The 18822-nt window shown below is 44.8% G+C and overlaps 1 protein-coding gene across 4 annotated transcripts in view; it reads left to right on the top strand.

Annotated features, from left to right (window-relative positions):
* Positions 1 to 3678: 3678 nt before the first annotated feature.
* The window catches only part of LOC128340191 (phosphatidylinositol 3,4,5-trisphosphate 3-phosphatase TPTE2-like), a 40671-nt gene continuing 25527 nt past the window's right edge, over positions 3679 to 18822 (top strand). Inside the window, exons 1-5 of one of the 4 annotated variants that reach the window (XM_053285056.1) lie at positions 3679 to 3830; positions 9691 to 9783; positions 16804 to 16890; positions 17738 to 17785; positions 18197 to 18352. In XM_053285056.1, the coding sequence (XP_053141031.1) occupies positions 3694 to 3830; positions 9691 to 9783; positions 16804 to 16890; positions 17738 to 17785; positions 18197 to 18352 (521 nt within the window). In that variant the 5' untranslated portion in view covers positions 3679 to 3693. The other 3 variants (XM_053285058.1, XM_053285059.1, XM_053285060.1) reach the window with 3 other exon arrangements.

Below are 18822 nucleotides of genomic sequence, written 5' to 3'. Positions count from 1 at the left end.
TAAAAACAATTAAAATCAATTAACAGTTAAAATCAAAACTAAGTAAATTAAACAATTAAAATCATTTAAACATTAAAAACATTAACATTAAAATCATTTAAAACCAGCATTAAAATTTTAAACCATAAATCTAATTAAAAGCCTGGGTGAATAAATGTGTCTTCAGCACCTTTTAAAAAGTTGCCAGAGAAGGGGAGGCTCTTATTTCATCAGGGAGTGCATTCCAAAGTCCAGGGGTAACAACAGAGATGGCCCGTTTCTGAGTAGCTGCCAAGCGAGTTGGCAGCAACTGCAGGCGAACCTCTCTAAATGATCTAAACAGGCGGTGGGGCTCATGGTGAAGAAGATGTTCTCTTAAATACCCAGGGCCTAAACTGTTTAGGGCTTTATAGGTAATAACCAGCACCTTGTATTTTGCCTGGAAATGTATCAGCAGCCAGTGTAATTCTTTCGACACATGAGTGATATGGTCTCTCCTAGACGATCCAGAGACCAACCTGGCCACTGCATTCTAGACCAACTGCAGTTTCCGGACTACATACAAAGGCAGCCCCACACAGAGTGCATTGCAGTGATCCAGCCTAGAGGTTACCAGCATATGTACCACCGATTTGAGGTCGTTCATCTCAAGAAACGGTCGCAGTTGGTGTATCAGCCAAGATTGAGAAAAAGCACCTCTGGCCACCACCTCAACCTAGGACACCAGGGAGAATTTCAGATGCAGAAGCACCCCCAGACTGTGTACCTGTTCCTTCTGGGGGAGCGTGACCCCATCCGGTAAGGCAGATCAGTATTGTCTCCCGAGTTCTGAACGCGCACAATAAGCACCTCTGTCTTACCTGGATTCAGCCTCCGTTTGTTATCCCTTATCCAGTCCATCACTGCCTCCAGGCAGGCATTTAGGGAGGTTACCCTTCTCCTGATGATGACGACATGGAGAAGTAGATTTGGGTGTCATCAGTATACTGATAACACCCTGCACCAAATCTCCTGATGATCTCTCCCAGCAGTTTCATATAGATGTTAAACAACATCAGAGACAATAAGGAGCCCTGAAGGACACCATAGGAAAGTTCCGATTTGGAAGAACAACAGTCTCCAAGGGACACCATCTGAAATCTGCCCGTGAGGTAGGAGCAGAATCACTGCAGAGCCTCACACCCCCAATCTCCTCAGACATTCCAGAAGGATACTATGGTCAATAGTATTGAAAGTAGGGATGTGCACGAATGGTCTTCGGCACCAGCGGGGGAAGTACTTTAAGGGTGGGGGAGGGTGTACTCACCACCACCACCCCGGCCACATTTCGCCCGCTGGCGCTCTGTAAACTTTAAGCCCCTCGGGGCGGCAGCGTTCCTCCCTGCCGCCCCGTTGCCCCCCGTCGGCCGGAAGTAGCCAGAATTTGCGAATGCGCGTGCACCTGTCATGAGTGCACGTGCACAGCAGACAGGCACGCGCACGCACGCACGCACTACAGGTGCACGCGTGCAACTTCCGGCCAACGGGGGGGACGGGGTGGTAGGGAGGAACGCTGCTGCCCCGAGAGGCTTAAAGTTTACAGAGCGCCGGCGAGTGAGTCACATTCACTCTGTCAATTCCCAATTGGAGATCATCCATCAGGCTGACCAAGGCAGTCTCTCCCCCAAAGCTTGTCCAAAAGCCAGTTTGAAATGGGTCTAGATAATCAGTTTCCTCCAAGATCGCCTGGAGCTGGGAGGCCACCACCTTCTCAATCACCTTGCCCAGCCATGGAAGGTTGGAGACAGGCCTGTAGTTGCTTAACTCTGAGGGATCCAAGGCAGGCTTCTTCAGAAGTGGTCTAATGATTGCCTCCTTCAGACAAGGAGGCATCCTGCCTTCCCTCAGAGAAGCATTTATAATTTATTTATTTTATATTTATATCCCGCTCTTCCTCCAAGGAGCCCAGAGCGGTGTACTACATACTTGAGTTTCTCCTCACAACAACCCTGTGAAGTAGGTTAGGCTGAGAGAGAGTCACCCAGCTAGTATCATGGCTGAATGGGGATTTGAACTCGGGTCTCCCCAGTCCTAGTCCAGCACTCTAACCACTACACTACACTGGCTCCCATAGTCCACCACGCTGGCTCCAATGATTTATAATCTCTTCCAGGTCCTCTACCACAGCCTCCCTGCCAAATATTATAAGCCATGTCAAGTTATATAGCATTGCCCGGCCCTTCTTGTGGGCCTTAGTGCTTTTAGCCTTCTTAGATTCAGCCACCATTTTATCAGGTGAGAAAGATCTGTGTTTAGGCCCTTTGCTTGTTCAAGTGCCCAGATTTACCCCATAAGGAGCAGCTTAGAAATGATAGGGTGCATTCAGAACTCTGCCTCAAGATGCCTCCTGTTCATGGTATCTCATAAAACAAGTGTGAGATTTTTCTGGGGGATGCCCTCCTAGCAGCAGACATATACAGTTGCCAACATTGTCCATCTGCTTTAAGAGCTACTTAATGTGCCGACGTCAGCAAGCTGGTTCAAGGTCTTTTGTTGCCTGAGGCAAATTAAAATGTTGCCCACCACCACCAATGAATGTTGGACAGCACATGTGCAATGCAATCTTATGCACATTCGCTGTGAAGTAAGTCCCACTGTACCCAATGGGGTTTATTTCTTAATAAGTGTGTTTAGGATTGTGGCTTAAACACTGTAATCAAGAGCTGACCATGTGATAGTATTTCCTTGACATGGGTCCCTTCTTCACAGCTGTGACCTGATAGAGAACATTCTCCATTGTGTCCCTGAATGGAAGGGATATTATTAACCCCATCACCAAGGTGCCTCTGGGCATGCAGCCAGTGACTTTCTCTCCAAAGCATTTGCATAGCTGAGGCATAGCTGGGATGTCATGTCAGCACCCCAACCAGTAGGGTAGGCTGTAGTGAAAGGTTTTGCCCATTGTCTGTTAACACACCTTATGACCCCCACCAGGCCAAATTCAGCCTCCCAACCATATTATAATTTTTGTAAGTTTTGTTGCCTGTGCTGGCCTGCAAAACAGAAGGGTGTATTGTAACCAGGTCTGTAAATCCAGAGGGTAGAGTGTGAGGACAGTTCAGCATCTGGCTGGTGGACTATTATATTCAGCTTGGTGGATCACAATTTGCCATGCTAACATTCGGGGCAGGTAGCTACAGTTGAAAAGGAGATTTTGAGACAAGTGTCTCTCTGGGCCCCTGAGGGAGGGGGGACCTCACGGCTGGGCCACAGCTTGCTCTTTGCTCCACTCCCTGCCATGCCCCTTTCTGAAGGGGGCGGGGTTTCAGGGGCCGTCTTCTTCTTCACCTTTCGTCCCAGGACCCTGGCCCACTCCAGGCTTGCTACACCCCTGCCCTACATGGAATTAAAGACGCAGCTCAAGCTGGACCGCTTTTCGACTCCCACAGGCCAACCGACACTAGTCTTCACCTATTCCAGAGCTGGCCATTATCAATGACATTAGACTACTTGCAGGGCCACGTGCTCATGTGAGCCCGAGAGGCGGGCGGGTGTGTGTACGTGTGTAAAGGAAGTTGGGGGGAAATGGCCCCAGAGGCAAATGTGTTGCAAAAAATGAAAAGGCAATTTTAAAAAAGGAGCCTGGGGCGAGGCACGTGGAATCCCCTGAAGACGCGGCCTCCACTTATGGCTACGCCTGGAGCTGAGAGAGTCCTTAGGCGGCTGCCCAGAATAATGGCCCCCTTTGACCTGCCTTACGTGGCCCTGGCAACAGAGTTCCACGACTGTTCTGCGCGGGAAGAACAGAATGCGTGGAACGAGGAGCCGCCGTCGCTTGCCCTTTCTTTTGCGCCGCCGCGGCCCATTGACAGGTAATGGGAATCAGGTGTGAAACTGGATCAGGTGGAGCCGCACCGAAGCCAGCATGAAGTTGGGATTGGCAGCGCTCGGCTTTTCCCAGCCACCTTGGGAGCTACTTTTAGTCCAGAGCCAGCGGGCGGGGACTCTTCAGCGCTGGGTTGCAGAGTCAAGTTGTGGGCTGTGAACGGTGAGTATGGGGAGAAGAAGCGGGACTTCGACGTGGTGGTATCTGCTCTGCAAGGGGCTACGCACGACAGCTCCTCCAGCTGCGAAGCGCAGAGCTCGGTTTCCTCCCACCTCCTCCTCTCAGTTAGAGCCCGGCACTGGGCAGAGTTGCCTGCCTCGGGACGGAGGAGGTCTCAGGGGATCTTCCTCGGGTGTTGGACCTATGGTCAGGCTGCTTGTTGCCCTCGCGTTCTTCCTTCTCCAGTTTCCAGTCCCAATCCGAGCAAGTGAGACGCACTCTGCACCCCCGCCGCCGCCCCAGTTCCTTTTGGCCCCTTCTCCCAGCCCGATTCTGCCTTGCATCCCCTGCCTGCCTCCCTGGGTCACGCGTTGCATGTCGTTTTTGCGGGGAACCTGGTTGGCGCTAGACGTGTGTTCTGTCCAGGTAACGACTCGCTCCCTTCGTTTTTTGGCAAACAAGTTAAGACTGCGTGGCTCGGCGGAGTGTAGACTTAGTGAGGGATTCCGCCCTTGGTTCGCGGGTTCCTTAAGGAAGCCCCTGGCCCTCGCCAATTCTCATTTGCTCTAAGCCCCGCACTTCCCTTCCAAGCCCCGCTTGGAGGCCTCCTTCCCAGTGCTGAGTGCGGGCTCTCCCTGCCTTGGTGAGGCGACTGTGTCAAGCCGGATGGGCTGGGAGTCCAAATAAAAAACGGAGACGAGCAGGTCGGATCTTTGTACATCCGGAGAAGTTTTCGAGATTAATTAATGCCAGATCAGTTATCTTGCCATGCTTTAACAACTCGGGTGGCTTGAACAAAACTATATTCCGGTCGCAATCCTGTGCGCACTTACTTGGGATTGGGAACAGGCTCTATCCAGTTTGGTGGAAATAGACTCCCAACCCGTAAACATGCAGAGGAAATGGCTGCAAAGAATGTCTTTCCCCCTGCTCTTTCTAACTTGTGCTGACAGAAGCATGTTTATGCCAAATAACTATTCCTGCCCCCCTCTTTCTCTTGATGGGATTCTGTACTCAATTGCTAACATACTTGAGAAATGCCACTTCAGTTAAGACTGTAGTTCTGAGAGAAAGAATGCTACCCCTTGCAGCTCTTTTAAACGGTGTGTAAGAGGAGTTAATGCAAGACTTAAGTTATATAAATGCATGCCCTAGGTCTGCATCTCACCGTTCTTCTGAGGGTTTGGAGGGTGTGGCTGTTCTGGATCATGGACACTAGCTTTTATGTGCTGTCTGAGGTCAGCCTAATCTCTACCTCAGCAGGTTGTTGTGTGGGCAAGATGCTTTTCTAAACATCCTAGACAGGGGCAGATTAAGCTTTTTGGCAAAAAGGCTTTTGTCACCCTTTTACCTTAAACAAAAATGGTTTGCCTCTTTTGGAGCTGAATTATACCAGTATGTATGGAGCTGGATTATTTATTTGTTTCTCAAATTTGTAGACCGCCCCAAACTTCCATCTCTGGGTGGTTTAGAACATAAAACAAATTAAAATGAAAATCTTAAAACATTTAAAACCACAGTCAAATGTAAAAGCTTGGGTGAAAAAAAATGAGTCTATAGGGACTTCTTAAACGTTGATGAAGATGGAGAGGCTCTTGTTTCAGTAGGGAGTGCATTCCATTATGGCTAACTCAAACTGTTACAGTGGTTAAACAACTTTATTAATGCAACATAGTGTCTATGAAATGTCAGATAAACAGCTGAAAATGAAAAAAAACTTATTCTTATAATACTTATTAATATGTTTATGTTACTGTTTTTAAGATTATTTTTTTCAACAAAAAGAGTACATGAAACAGCTTGTATTCTAAAAAGGTTAAGAAAATGGTCCCTTGTTCATAAAGTCAATTAAAAATCAAAAGACAAGTCATGGGCCAAAAAACAGATGTTGGGTGGGAAGAGGAATAAGACAGTCGTATCAAAGATATCTGAACTGCAGAAGAGCAGAGGGAAAATGTCATTCATTTTACCGTCTCAGTACTTTCTAATTTAGCACCATATTGAGCTTGTTGAATGACAAAAACAAAAATGTATCCATTTGATGATGTCAGGGTAACCCAGTAATGATGTATGTCTTCCTTTTTAATACATTGATTCTTTCAAATATTCAGTTGTAATCTGTGAACATTGATGGGAAGGGAGCCTCCATGCATCTCAAACAAGCTCTTTGGACCTAGTTGCTTAATGGATTGTCATTCCAAGTCCCATGGGCCTGGAACTATGTTTGTATCCATCTTTTAGGATATGATGGAGCATAACGTAGGCATTGCAGAACTGCCCATTCCACTGTGGTACTGGTATTGTGCTGTCCTCTTGTGCAGTACTGTCACTACATGTGTGGGACATGTGCACGGATGATTCGGTCATCCTACAGATGGACACAAGTATACTCGCAGTCCCATAGGACTTGGAAGGACAAGGACATCTAGGTTCAAAGAACTTGTGCAGCCTTTGCATGCAGCAGGCTGCACACTGAACTACTATACAGAATCTGCATCGAGCTGTTGAGGACTAATCCACTCCTGACCAACATATATCCTGGGTGTTTCTTCTTGGAAAGACACTTGAGTGTGATAGAATCTTGGGAACTGGATTATAGAGATTGGGGTGGAGTGGAGAGAGAGATGTAAAATGCTCTTGGATATCTAGAACCAGGTTTAATATCAAACGCCAACAGGTGCTGGCAATCAAATACTGTCAAAGTTTCAACAGTAATTGTCTTGCTAATTATTGCATAAAAGCTGTCAAATGCTGCAGTTGTATTTAAGTATGAAATTGCCTGTCAGCACTGCAGCTCATAGAGAAGAATTTAGGTGTAGCAAGCCTTTCAGCTTTGTACTAGATATCTAATGCTTACTCCGTTGGACTAACTCCTGCAACTGAACAAAGAGACACTTTTTAAAAAACAACAACGGTGACTTGCCTATATTTAGCAGGGGGAGAACTGTCTCTATCCAACCTCAGCACAGCATTCCTTCAGTGGTGGTTGCTGGTTGGTGTCTACCCTAATATTCTTTTTAGACTGAGTCTTTTTGGGACAGGCAGAGGTGCACCTAGGTAATTTTGGAGCCTGGACCAAAAGGCCTTTTGCGGGGCCCTACTGCTCCTGCTGCTGCCAATAGATAAGCTAAAATGCATTATTTATTTATTTATTACACCAGAACATGCTCTGGGAAAGCTGGAAAATATAGTTGGGCTAGTTGGGCTAGTTGGGCTAGTTGGGCTAGTTGGGCTAGTTGGGCTAGTTGGGCTAGTTGGTATTCTGAATAAGATACTTCCTACTGACTTGCAGATAGATACCACGTTTTGCATAGACAATCCTGTCACTTAAATTAATGAACTGCTCAGCATTTTGGAGGCCCCTTACAGGGCCTCCAAGAGCAGGTTTGGGCCCTGACAAAAATTTTTAGGGGGCCCCCACCACTAGGCCCCATCTCTTGCTGCTGCCGCCACAAGGCCACCACTGCTGCCACAAGGCCCCCCGCTGCCACAAGGCCAAACCACCAATCTTTAAAATAATTCTTGCTGCCATGTACATGGCCAGGGAGTGGGGGGTGAGCCGAGCACCAGCTCTTTGACTGTGGGCAGAGCGGGAGCGACTGCTGAGCCTGACCGTCAGGCCCAGCAGCCCTTGAGAACTGCGAGGCGCTCCAGTGTGCCTGCGTAGTGTGAATTGAACGTCGATGCTCCATTCCAATTGTGCAGGCGTGCTGGAGCTCCTCGCAGTTCTCAAGGGCCGCTGGGCCGAACAGTCAGGCTCAGTGGCCGCTCCAGATCCACCCCTCGGGGGTTGGGGTGTTCAGCTCACCCTTTACCCCTCAGCTGCACACATGGCAGCTAGAATTATTTTAAAGATTGGTGGTTTGGCCTCGGGGCAGGTGCGGGGTGGCAGCAGGAGGCAAGACAAAAACATATGCAGCCTAGTTGGACCCTAGGCCCACTTCCAGACCGCCGGGCCCCAGTAATTTGTACCGGATCTGCCCCCCCCCATCCTTGGGCCTAGCCCCTTAGGCCAGCATTTGGAGGCCCCCCCAGGCCTGCAGGGGACTGGACCTCTGCCCAGAAGTCCAGTCCAAGGAGCGGCACTGGGGACAGAGAACCATCTTCATCTTTCTATCTAAACCACTTTTGAGAACTTCTGTTGAAAAGTGGCATGTACATATACTACTAGTAGTAACTTCCCACTTTGAGTAAGTTGCGAGGACTAAAGCAACACATGACTGCTTGATATTTTCCTATTGAAGTTTACTGAATTATTACATCTGAGGAAGTCGAATTGTACCCCACCCCCTGCAAATGGCTTCAGAGCTAGTGGCTCAGACTGACCACAACGTCCTAGGGGTGTCCATGGACCGCAGCTTGAGGTCCAGTCCTAATTCAGACCAGTCTGTGGTCCAGTGAACCAATTCAGTCCAGGTTGTCCGAACTGGGGGGGGGGAGGGGCTGAGCGGCACCTTTAAAAAATAAAGACCCAGGTCCTTACCAGCACGACTGCCACTCCCGGCAGCTTCCTGCTGCAGCAGTGCTCCCCAGGAGCCTGCATGCGGAGGTGGCAGCGGGGCCCCATCACTCACTTGGCTTCCACAGATTGGTGGGGGGAGTGCCGCCTCAGCAGGAAGCTGCCTGGAGTGGCGGTCATGCTGGTAAGGACTTGGGTCTTTATTTTTAAAGGTGCTGCTCACTGCACGCCCTCCCGCCAGCACTGCCTCAAACCGGACTGGTTCACTGTTTGGCCGAACCGGACCAAACTGGTTCTCCAGACTGTATATTGGTCCAAATTTGGACCGGACCTCGAACCGTGTTCTGTGCACACCCCTGACTAGTTCTTACTGAAGTGTTTCTTAGATAGATAGGTATTAGTCTGCCACACAGTTTCATTAGGAGGCTATAGACAAGCCACTATATACTTGGCTGCAGACCTGCCATCTGCAGTGTTGTGGTGGTGGTAATATTGATGAGACAATGCAGGCAGGCTCAGGCACCACATGGAACTATGGTTTATTTAGTTGTGGTTAGTTTGTCTGTCTGAATCCAGAGCAGTCAGAAAGCAGTGCTTTATTTTGGACAGTCAAACCATGATCTGAACTCCAGATTTGAAGCAGGCTTATTTGTTCAAACTCACAATTGTGGTTTTATTTTTATTTTACATATTTTTATACCACCCAAAATGTACGTCTCTGGGCAGCTTACAACAAAATAAAAACATTAAAACATTAGTTAAAAACAAAAACAAGAAATTTAAAATATGACAATTTTAAAAAACCCACAATATTCTAAAACAACATTAAAAACAATCAAAAGAGTATCAGTTAAAAGCCTGGGTTTAATCTTTCTTTTGGCAGCTCTGCCAGAGCTCTCATATATAGAGAGATTCAAGCCTCGATCATGGGAAGTAAGGAGAAGGGATGAGACCCAAACAAAGCACAAGATGGTAAAACAAAGATCTGGTGCTCACTGGTGATGCCAATCCAGGCTTGTTAAACAAACCTTAGTTAAACTTGTGTTTCTGCATGGTATCTGAACCTGCCCTACTTATGAAGCACACTGAGCACTGTACAAATTCCTTTGCAAAATGAGGCATTCCAGACTTGAGTAGTTTCTTTTTTGAAGTCTTGACTATATGTCAGAGGACCTTTTTCCTTGATGTTCTGTTTATGGGTTTTGTTTTGTTCTGTTTTTTTGCATAGGGGAGCCACCTGTCTTGTTCACCCCATAAGCAGTAAGAACAAAATGACAGCTGTAAAGTATGAACAAAGTGTGGATGTGCAAGAATTTCAAGGGTGAGTTATCCTGCAAAATCATATATTCGTAGTGATCAGACTCTCTTTTTATACAGGCAATGGAAGTATTTATCTTGCTTCATTGCACATGTGATAATGAACAGGTTAAACTGGTTTAAATCACAGCAGTTTAAATTTCCAAGAGAGAACCTCAGTTTAAATTATTTAAAACCTCAGTTTAAATCATGGTTTAAGTTTCCCACTGATATATGTTCACATATTTTTGATGCAAATGTGATCACTAAAACATGTTAACTTACAACTCAAAAGAGTATTTACAACATCTAGGAGGTTATGCTTCATGTACTTTTTTAGATAACTTGAATTTTCCTAATTCAGAAATGGTACATAATACACACTTTTTAAATGTAATTGATGCCTTTTCTCATTATCTGTGTTAGGCTGCCTAACATCTCCTTGTTGTACTGCTTACTGTTGACATTTTCCTTTTTACCCAGGACTGACATGTCTTCAAAATATCCCTAGATAGGGTGTCTCTTGTGCCCAGAAACTGACAGTTCTAGCCTTATTCAGACATGTTGTACGAGTGTACAGATACCTATGTATTCATTCATGTTTTTGTGTGTTTTCATGTTTAAAACCGGTATTCATTTTAAAGAATAGAGGCCCCTCAAATGCATGGTAAGGATAGGAAGTGTTGTACCTGTGTTCAGCATAATGTGTGAATGGCTGTACCTGTGTACAAAGCTGTACCTGCATACTCTCCACACTCATATGAATGTGGAATTTAATGTGTACAGGACTAGCTTTTCTGTGGCAAAGTGTAAGGTAATATAGGAAGCTTTGTACTGAAAATGCCTTCCCTTTTTCCAGGGGTGCTGTTGGGCATGGACCTGGGGGCTCAGGTCTGTGTGCCCACTCTCCTAGAGGGCCCCATAATGTTTCCTACGGGAAAAGAAGACCACTTTTTATTTCCAGAATGACTTTGGCTAGAGTCCTGAAATTTGGCACCGATATAGGACAGGTTATCAGGACTCTGTGTACTAGTTTTGAAGCAGGTTGGTCAATGTGTTGGTTTGATTACTTTTTGAATTTTTTTTAAAAATCCTATAAGTGGCTTGTTTAATGGAAGAAAATTACAAAAGCCTTTGGAACTGAAGCCCCCACTTGGACCATCATTCCACCCCCCCATTGTGAAGGATTCTGCCATTTGCCTTTATAAAAATGTGCAACATGCCCCCAACCATTTGCATTTCCAGAATTGCTGGGCTTAGTTCTGAAATTCGGCACGCATGTAGCCTAAGATGGCAGGTCTCCCTTTATTTCAAGGAAATCAGTCAATCCTGTCATTTTAAAAGTCCCCCCAACCCCCAAAGCAGTAAAGCTGCCAGAAATATTTATCTCTCTCCATAGAGTGCTTCATGCCTGGTGAAAGTGGAACTGTTACATCTGAATAAATAATAAAACAAATGTACTATGCTTGTTTTGTGATACAGAAGGTCTGCATAAGAAATGTGAAGCAAGGGGCTTGTATTAAGGTTTTGATTTTTCCCCCTTACAAATGCACTCTTTGTCCAAGTTGGTTTTATGTTTGAACTGTGGAGCAAGAGACACATGTTGAGGTCATTCACACAATCGAGAACTGTGTTCTACCCAGGTTTGTGATCTGTGTGTGCTCCTAATTTTCAGTCGTGTAGAAGCAAGGTAGGATGAAAACCTGGGTAGAAGTGATTGCGTGAAAGCAAGGTAGGAGGGAAAGCTATCCATTTTTTCCTCCTAACTTGCTTCCACATAGCCACTTCTACCCAGGTTTTCATCCTACCTTGCTTCTACACGACTGAAAATTAGGAGCACACACAGATCACAAACCTGGGTAGAACACAGTTCTCGATTGTGTGAATGACCTCATTGTGTACCAGTTTGTGTATGGTCAAGAAGCTGTATGAATCCATTGGGACTTGTGTAATCTATGCTTCTATGGTTGGTCTTTAAACCAACCAGAGAGAAGGCGACCTTGGACTTAATCTTGAGTGGCACCCAGGACCTGGTGTGTGATATCAGTGTCATCGATCCTTTGGGGAACAGTGACCCTAGTGCAATCAAATTCAGAATACATGTGGGGAGAGAATCACCAAGGAAGTCTAACACAGACACTTTGAATTTCAGAAGAGGAAACTTCTCCAAAATGAGTATGGTGAAAAGAAAGTTGAAAAGGAAAATCAGAGTCACTTCACTCCAGAATGCATGGAGTTTACTCAAAACTATAATACTAGAAGCCCAGTTAGATTGTATACCCAAAAGGAGGAAAGGTACCACTAAGTCCAGGAGGATGCCAGCATGGCCAACAGGTAAAGTCAAGGAAGCCATAAAAGGGAAGAAGACTTCCTTCTGAAATTGGAAGGCCTGTCCAAATGAAGAATACAGAAAGGAACACAATCTCTGGCAAAAGAAATGCAAGGTGACAATAAGGGAGGCGAAAGAGTGTTTGAAGAACATTTAGCTAAAAGCATCAAGGGGAATAACAAACTTCTTTATATACATCAAAAACAGGAAACCTGCCAGGGAGGTGGTTGGACCATTAGACAATGAGGGAATGAAAGGGATTATTAAGGAAGATATGGAGGCTGCAAAGAAGCTAAATGAGTTTTTTGTGTCCATCTTCACGGCAGAGGATACTGAGCATATACCTGTTCCTGAAGCAGGCTTTTTGGGGATGGGGGCTAAAGAACTGAGTCAGATAGAAGTGACAAATGATGATCTAAACTGTCTGGAAAAACTGAAAACTAGCAAATTGCCATGGTCGGGTGGCAGCCATCCAAGAGTCCTCAAAGAAATCAAATGTGAAATTGCCGACCTCCTTGCCAAAATATATAACTTATCCCCTTACTCAGGCTCTGTACCAGAGGACTGGAAAGTAGCAAATGTAACACTGGTTATCAAAAAGGGATCCAGGGGCGATCCGGGAAATTACAGTCCAGCTAGCTTAACGTCCATTCCAGGCAAATTGATGGAAAGCATCCTCAAGGATAAAATTGTAAAGCACATAGAAGAACAGGCCGGGAGTGAACCAGCATGGCTTCTGCAAAGGTAAATATTGCCTCAGAAACCTTCTGGAGTTCTTTGAGAGTGTCAATAAGTGTGTGGATCAAGGTGATGCAGTTGACATAGTATACCTGGACTTCCAAAAAGCTTTCAACAAAGTTCTTCATCAAAGACTCCTGAGAAAACGTAGCAGTCATGGGATAAGGGGACAAGTACATGTGTGGATTGCTAACTGGTTGAAGGACAGGAAACGGAGGGTAGGGATAAACTGAGAGTTTTCACAATGGAGGGAAGTAAGAAGTGGGGTCCCCCAGGGATCTGTACTGGGACCAGTGCTTTTTAATTTATTCATGAATGATCTAGAAGTAGAGGTAAGCAGTGAAGTGGCCATGATATCAAACTCTTTTGGGTAGTGAAATGCAAAACAGATCATGAGGAGCTCCAAAAGGATATTTCCAACTAAGTGAGTAGGCAACAAAATGGCAAATGTGGTTCAGTGTTGGCAAGTGTAAAGTGATGCACGTTGGGACGAAAACCCCCAACTTCAAGTATATGCTGATGGGATCTGAGATGTTGGTGACTGACCAGGAGAGGGATCTTGGGGTTGTGGTGGACAGCTCATTGAAAGTGTCAATTCAATGTGTGGCAGCTGTGAAAAAGGCCAATTCCATACTAGGGATCATTAGGAAGGAGATTGAAAATAAATCTTCTAATATTATAATGCCTTATACAAAACTATGGTGCGGCCACAGCTGGAGTACTGAGTACAATTCTGGTCACTACATCTAGAGGACGTTGTAGAACTGGAAGAGGTGCAGAAGAGGACAGCCAAGATGATCAGGGGCCTAGCACACCTTCCTTATAAGGCAAGGCTACAACACCTGTGGCTATTTAGTTTAGGAAAAAGGCAACTGCGAGGAGACATGATAGAGATATATAAAATCATGCATGGTATGGAGAAAGTGGATAGAGAAAAATTCTTCTCCCTCTCACATAACAGATTTCACACAATGCATAATCAACTTGTGGAATTCTCTGCCACAAGATGTGGTGACAGCCAACAACCTGAATGGCTTTAAGAGGGGTTTCGATAACTTCATGGAGGAGAGGTCTATCATCGGCTCCTAGTTGGAGGGCTATAGGCCACCTCCAGCCTCAAAGGCAGGATGCCTCTGAATAACAGTTGCAGGGGAGTAACAGCAGGAGAGAGGGCATGCCCTCAACTCCTGCCTATACGCTTCCAGTGGCATCTGGTGGGCCACTGTGTGAAACAGGATGCTGGACTACATGGGCCTTGGGCCTGATCCAGCAGGGCTATTCTTATGTTCTTATGCTTCCTCTACCCCCACCCCCAAATGCACTGGGCCAGACTTTGAGTCTTTTAAGAAACGAACAAAGCCCAGAAATTTCCAAAAGCAAAAGCTAGCAGTTGCTGGACAGGCTAAAGCCGTTAACATGAGATCAAACTGCAATGAATGTCCATGTTTGTTAGGTAACTCAATGTGTGCGCTAGTCCATTGAATCATTTTTAGGAGAGTGTTGGTGTAGTATATTTGTGATGAGATTTAATTTTAACCATGTTTTAACATGAGAACCTGAAATTTAGTGTATCTAATTTTTTAAATCAAATTTTTAAATATTTTAAAGAAGCATCTATTTTTATCCATTCTACATAAGAACAGCCATGCTGGATCAGGCCCAAGGCTCATCTAGTTCAGCATCCTCTTTCATACACTGTCTGGCCCACCAGGTACCACTGGAAGCCTACAGGCAGTAGTTGAGGGCATGCTCTCCCTCTTGCTGTCACTCTCCTGCAACTGGTACTCAGAGGCATCCTGCCTTTGAGGCTGGAGGTGGCCTATAGTCCTCCGACTAGTAGCTGTTGATAGACCTCTCCTCCATGAAGTTATCCAAACCCTCTTAAAGTCATCCAAACTAGTAGCCAACACTTCAACCAGATAGCAATCCACACATATACTTGCCCCCTTATCCCATGACTGCTAACTTTTCTCAAGAGTCCTGATAGTGAAAAAGTCACACAGTCAGGTTAAGATAGGACTATATTTGTTTAAAATATTCCTACTCTGCTCCTCCAGCATACTGCTGTACAAGGCAGCTTGCAATAAAACCTCAAAAATAGGCTCATGACTTTATCCACCCTTTATTTCATGGATTTAGATTGAGTACAAATATAAGCAGGCAACTTTGCATAAACTAGGTGCACATGACAACACATCTGAAAACAAGCTGCTGAAGAATAGTTAACATTGTTTGCTTACTACTTTTCACATATAGAGAACCACAATATTTGCGAAGGTTCTGTTCTCTGCTGCAACTGCGAATAGGGAAACTGCAAATATTGCATCATTAGGGTCATGGGGGTTAGGTTTCCATTGGTCAGGAAAATCATTGAAAATTGGCCAAAATGCAGGGGGAAGCTGCCTACCATGCTTCGCTGGTCCCCTTTAGTTGAGTTGTGCCCTCCAAATGGCTGGAAATTGGCCCCAAATCTCGGCAGTTTTATTATTTATTTTAAAAACTATTTTGAGACTCCCAAACACAAAATGGCAACCGGAAATTATCTCCGAGGTCATTTCTGGCCATCCTCAGCCTGCAGATATGTGAAATTAACCCCCTATTTGCCAATTCCCCCCACATATGCTGAGGTCAGGTGTCAGTTATCCAACCACGGATACACGAGTCCGTGGATGTGGAGGTTGTGGATACCGAGGTTCTCCTGTAGTGCCTTTCTGCTGATTAAGGCAACTTACAATTTAAGGGGATCCAGTGCTGATTTTAAAAAGAGAGGAAAATTAATAAAAACTCATGTTCCAGTTCTTACATAATGGTAGTGGTGACCGGAATGGCCACTGGGGGTGACAGTTCTGGGAGGGGAGAAGCTAAATTGATCTTGATCTTTGCCAAGCTTCTGGAGGGTGTCTTAATGTACTAGCTCTGTCTTGGATGCCATTGGGTGGAATGGCAAGAGCTTCTTGTGCTTTAGTGAGGAGAGCTGGTCTTGTGGTAGCAAGCATGACTTGTCCCCTTAGCTAAGCAGGGTCTACCCTGGTTGCATATGAATGGAAGACTAGAAGTGTGAGCACTGTAAGGTATTCCCATCAGGGGATGGAGCCACTCTGGGAAGAGCATCTAGGTTCCAATTTCCCTTCCTGGTATCTCCAAGATAGGGCTGAGAGAGATTCCTACCTGCAACCTTGAAGATGCCACTGCCAGTCTGTGTAGACAATACTGAGCTAGATGAACCAGTGGTCTGGCTCAGTATATGGCAGCTTCCTATGTTCCTAAGTGTGAAAAGAATTGCTTAATAAAGCAGCCATGATGTGCCTGTCCTGCTTGCTGGTAGTCTCCTTGGTGCTGTGAAGTATTCCTATTTTGATGGCACCAGTCTGTTGTGCCCTCAGGTGAATGGCCAGTACTGGAGCAAGCAAGCCAGAGGAACCTGGTGATTGCTGCATTCAGGTCAGGGGCATAATAGGGCAAGGGGAGACAGTTGTCTAGGGGCCCACTGCCATGGGGGCCCCCCACAGGCAAGTCACATGACTGACTCCCCCAGCCGTGCACCCACCTGGGCTTCCTTCAGTTGTATTCACCCTCCAAAACTGATGTGAGTGTTAAGACCTGGAGCTACCAGAACAGTATGTCTTTTTCTAGTACCATTAAATGACTTGCATTATCCACAATTTACAAAACCTTTAAAAAATAATTTAGGATGGTGTTCTATTGTGGCACATAGGTGTTTTATACCACTATTCAGCCTCATTTAAGATTTCTTTAGGAAAGACTGTGTATATAGAAGTTTTAAAGTCTCCCACTCTATAAAAGTGAGAATTGTATGGAACTATTGTGTAATACCAAACTATCCAGATTAATAGTGAAGTTGTTTAACATCAAGGCAAGCGATGAACTGGTTGCCTATTCTCTTTCCTCTTCAGTTTAGCTCTTATTTATCATACAAGATGGAATATTCATAATATAATGGTTTCATTTTGGTGACAGATGTAAAGAGCTCAAGGAACCCACTGTTGTCATTGATGATGGCATGAACGCCATTGACGAGGATGATGAACTGGACTCAAATGCTTAGTAAGTTAAACTCTTAGTATCCACTAGACAAATCAAAATGCAGCCTTGCCTGTTCACTGTCTCCCATTTCTGTCTTAAGTTTGCTGAAATACAGAGAACATCAGATAATAATTTTGAGTAATTATATCCAGAATTATGAGAGATTCCAATTCTTTGGAGATGCTTGCTCATTTAACATACATGTATAATTTTGTGGTTTTGTATATTGAAGGGTATTAAATTAATAGCTAAATGTACTCCTTGAGTGTCTGGGAATGGGGACTTCTCTCTCTAGCAGGCACTGTGTGTCTATGACTCTGAACTGGGTTTAAAAAAACACAACAACCCTTAATCCTGTTTAGTAACTAAAACTATGCACTTGTTCTTATCACAAGCATCCAGTTTAAAGGAGTGTGGCTGTCTGAATTCAAACCTTAAAAATCTCCTTAGACAAGCAGAAATATCTCCTGTCCCTTTCGGGAGAGAAGAACAGAATTGCTGCAAGAAGATTTTTGCTGATGCCTAATGGGTACAGATGAGTTTTGGTTCCAGGCAAAATCAAGGCACGTATCAATGTCTAAAACCTGGAACAGCAGTGCATTGCATCTTTTCTAAGCACTGAGTGCTGTTTGTGCCCATTATGTTAGTAAAATCAGCTACTTCTGTAGCTCTCAGTACAAAGATTCTGACAGCTAGTAAACTGTGTAGTATTCAATAGTTGTCACCACTTAAAGATTTGAACAGAGGGCCAAACACCATTTGGTTTCAGTAGGCTTGCTTTGTTGCAACAATCTGCTTTGAAGCCCTAATAAAAACCCTAATTCTCTTTCAATTTCCCCTCCCATTCCCACCCCCATCCCGCAACTAGCAAGATTAAGAAAAAGATTTCTCCGTTTGTGATGTCTTTTGGATTCAGGTAAGTAGTGTCACAGCATGAACTGGGAGCTGCAGTGAGGAGGAGGGGGAAAGCACTTGTGCAAGAACAGTTATGCTCTCATTACTTGGAATACATCTTTGTGTGTTCTGGATAAGTCCTGGGCCATTTCCTAAGGCCAACCAAAATGTTTGCATTAGTAAGTTCTTGCTCTGCATATAGCCTGCAATTGATTGCCATTCTTTTCTGTCAGTCTGACCTGTTGGACATCTCCACTAATGTTAGTTGATTTGCTAGAAAAATGCTACTGCTTCCATTCTGTATTATGTTAAATATCTCCCTAAAGGGTTTTTGTCTGTCACTCTTGGAAATCCTCATACTTGCTATGTAATGAGACAAAACAAGACTTGATTTCTGTTTTGTATGCTTCTTGCCTTTTTTTTGCTTTTGCAGACTTTTTGGCGTAGTGCTTATTTTTGTGGACATCATAATTGTGGTTGTATCTTTAATGGTTGGAAACAAACCTCTTGAACGTACTCTTGGAGTAATCTCTTTGGCTATAGCACTGTTCTTCGTCATAGATGTTCTCCTGCGAGTGTATGTTACAGGGTAAGAATGTGAATTAACACCTGTGAAAGCATTCATGTATGCTTGCTGCTACAGAAGCCTTCATGGAATGAGAAATGAGAATGCAGATTTCACCCTTTGAGTAGCAGGGAGGTCTAAAATTCTACCACTCAAAACAGGAATAAAGATCTTGCACTACTTTACAAACCCTGCCTTACAAAAGTGTGGCTTTGGAATAGGTACTTGAAGGAAGTGCTTTAGTTCTTTCAGAAACAGAATGTATCTAATACTTCCTATTCACCCTGTGACAGCATGTCTGGTATTGGTCATTGGCCTTTGTTGTGGCCCAGGTTAATGGGTTGTTACATTTATGTTCGAAATCTACGTTCCCACCACACTCACTTAATTCTGTATGCAACTTTGGCTCTTGGTAGAGTCATGTAGCTGGCAACTTCTTTCTTAAAAATGCTTTTCAGAGTTTTTTTAATAAAAAGGGCAATCTTTAGACAATG

The sequence above is a fragment of the Hemicordylus capensis genome, chromosome 1 (assembly GCF_027244095.1).
Source record: "Hemicordylus capensis ecotype Gifberg chromosome 1, rHemCap1.1.pri, whole genome shotgun sequence".
NCBI lineage: Eukaryota > Metazoa > Chordata > Lepidosauria > Squamata > Cordylidae > Hemicordylus > Hemicordylus capensis.
The sequence above is the reverse complement of the archived record's forward strand: the minus strand, read 5'-3'. Positions and strand labels throughout refer to the sequence as shown.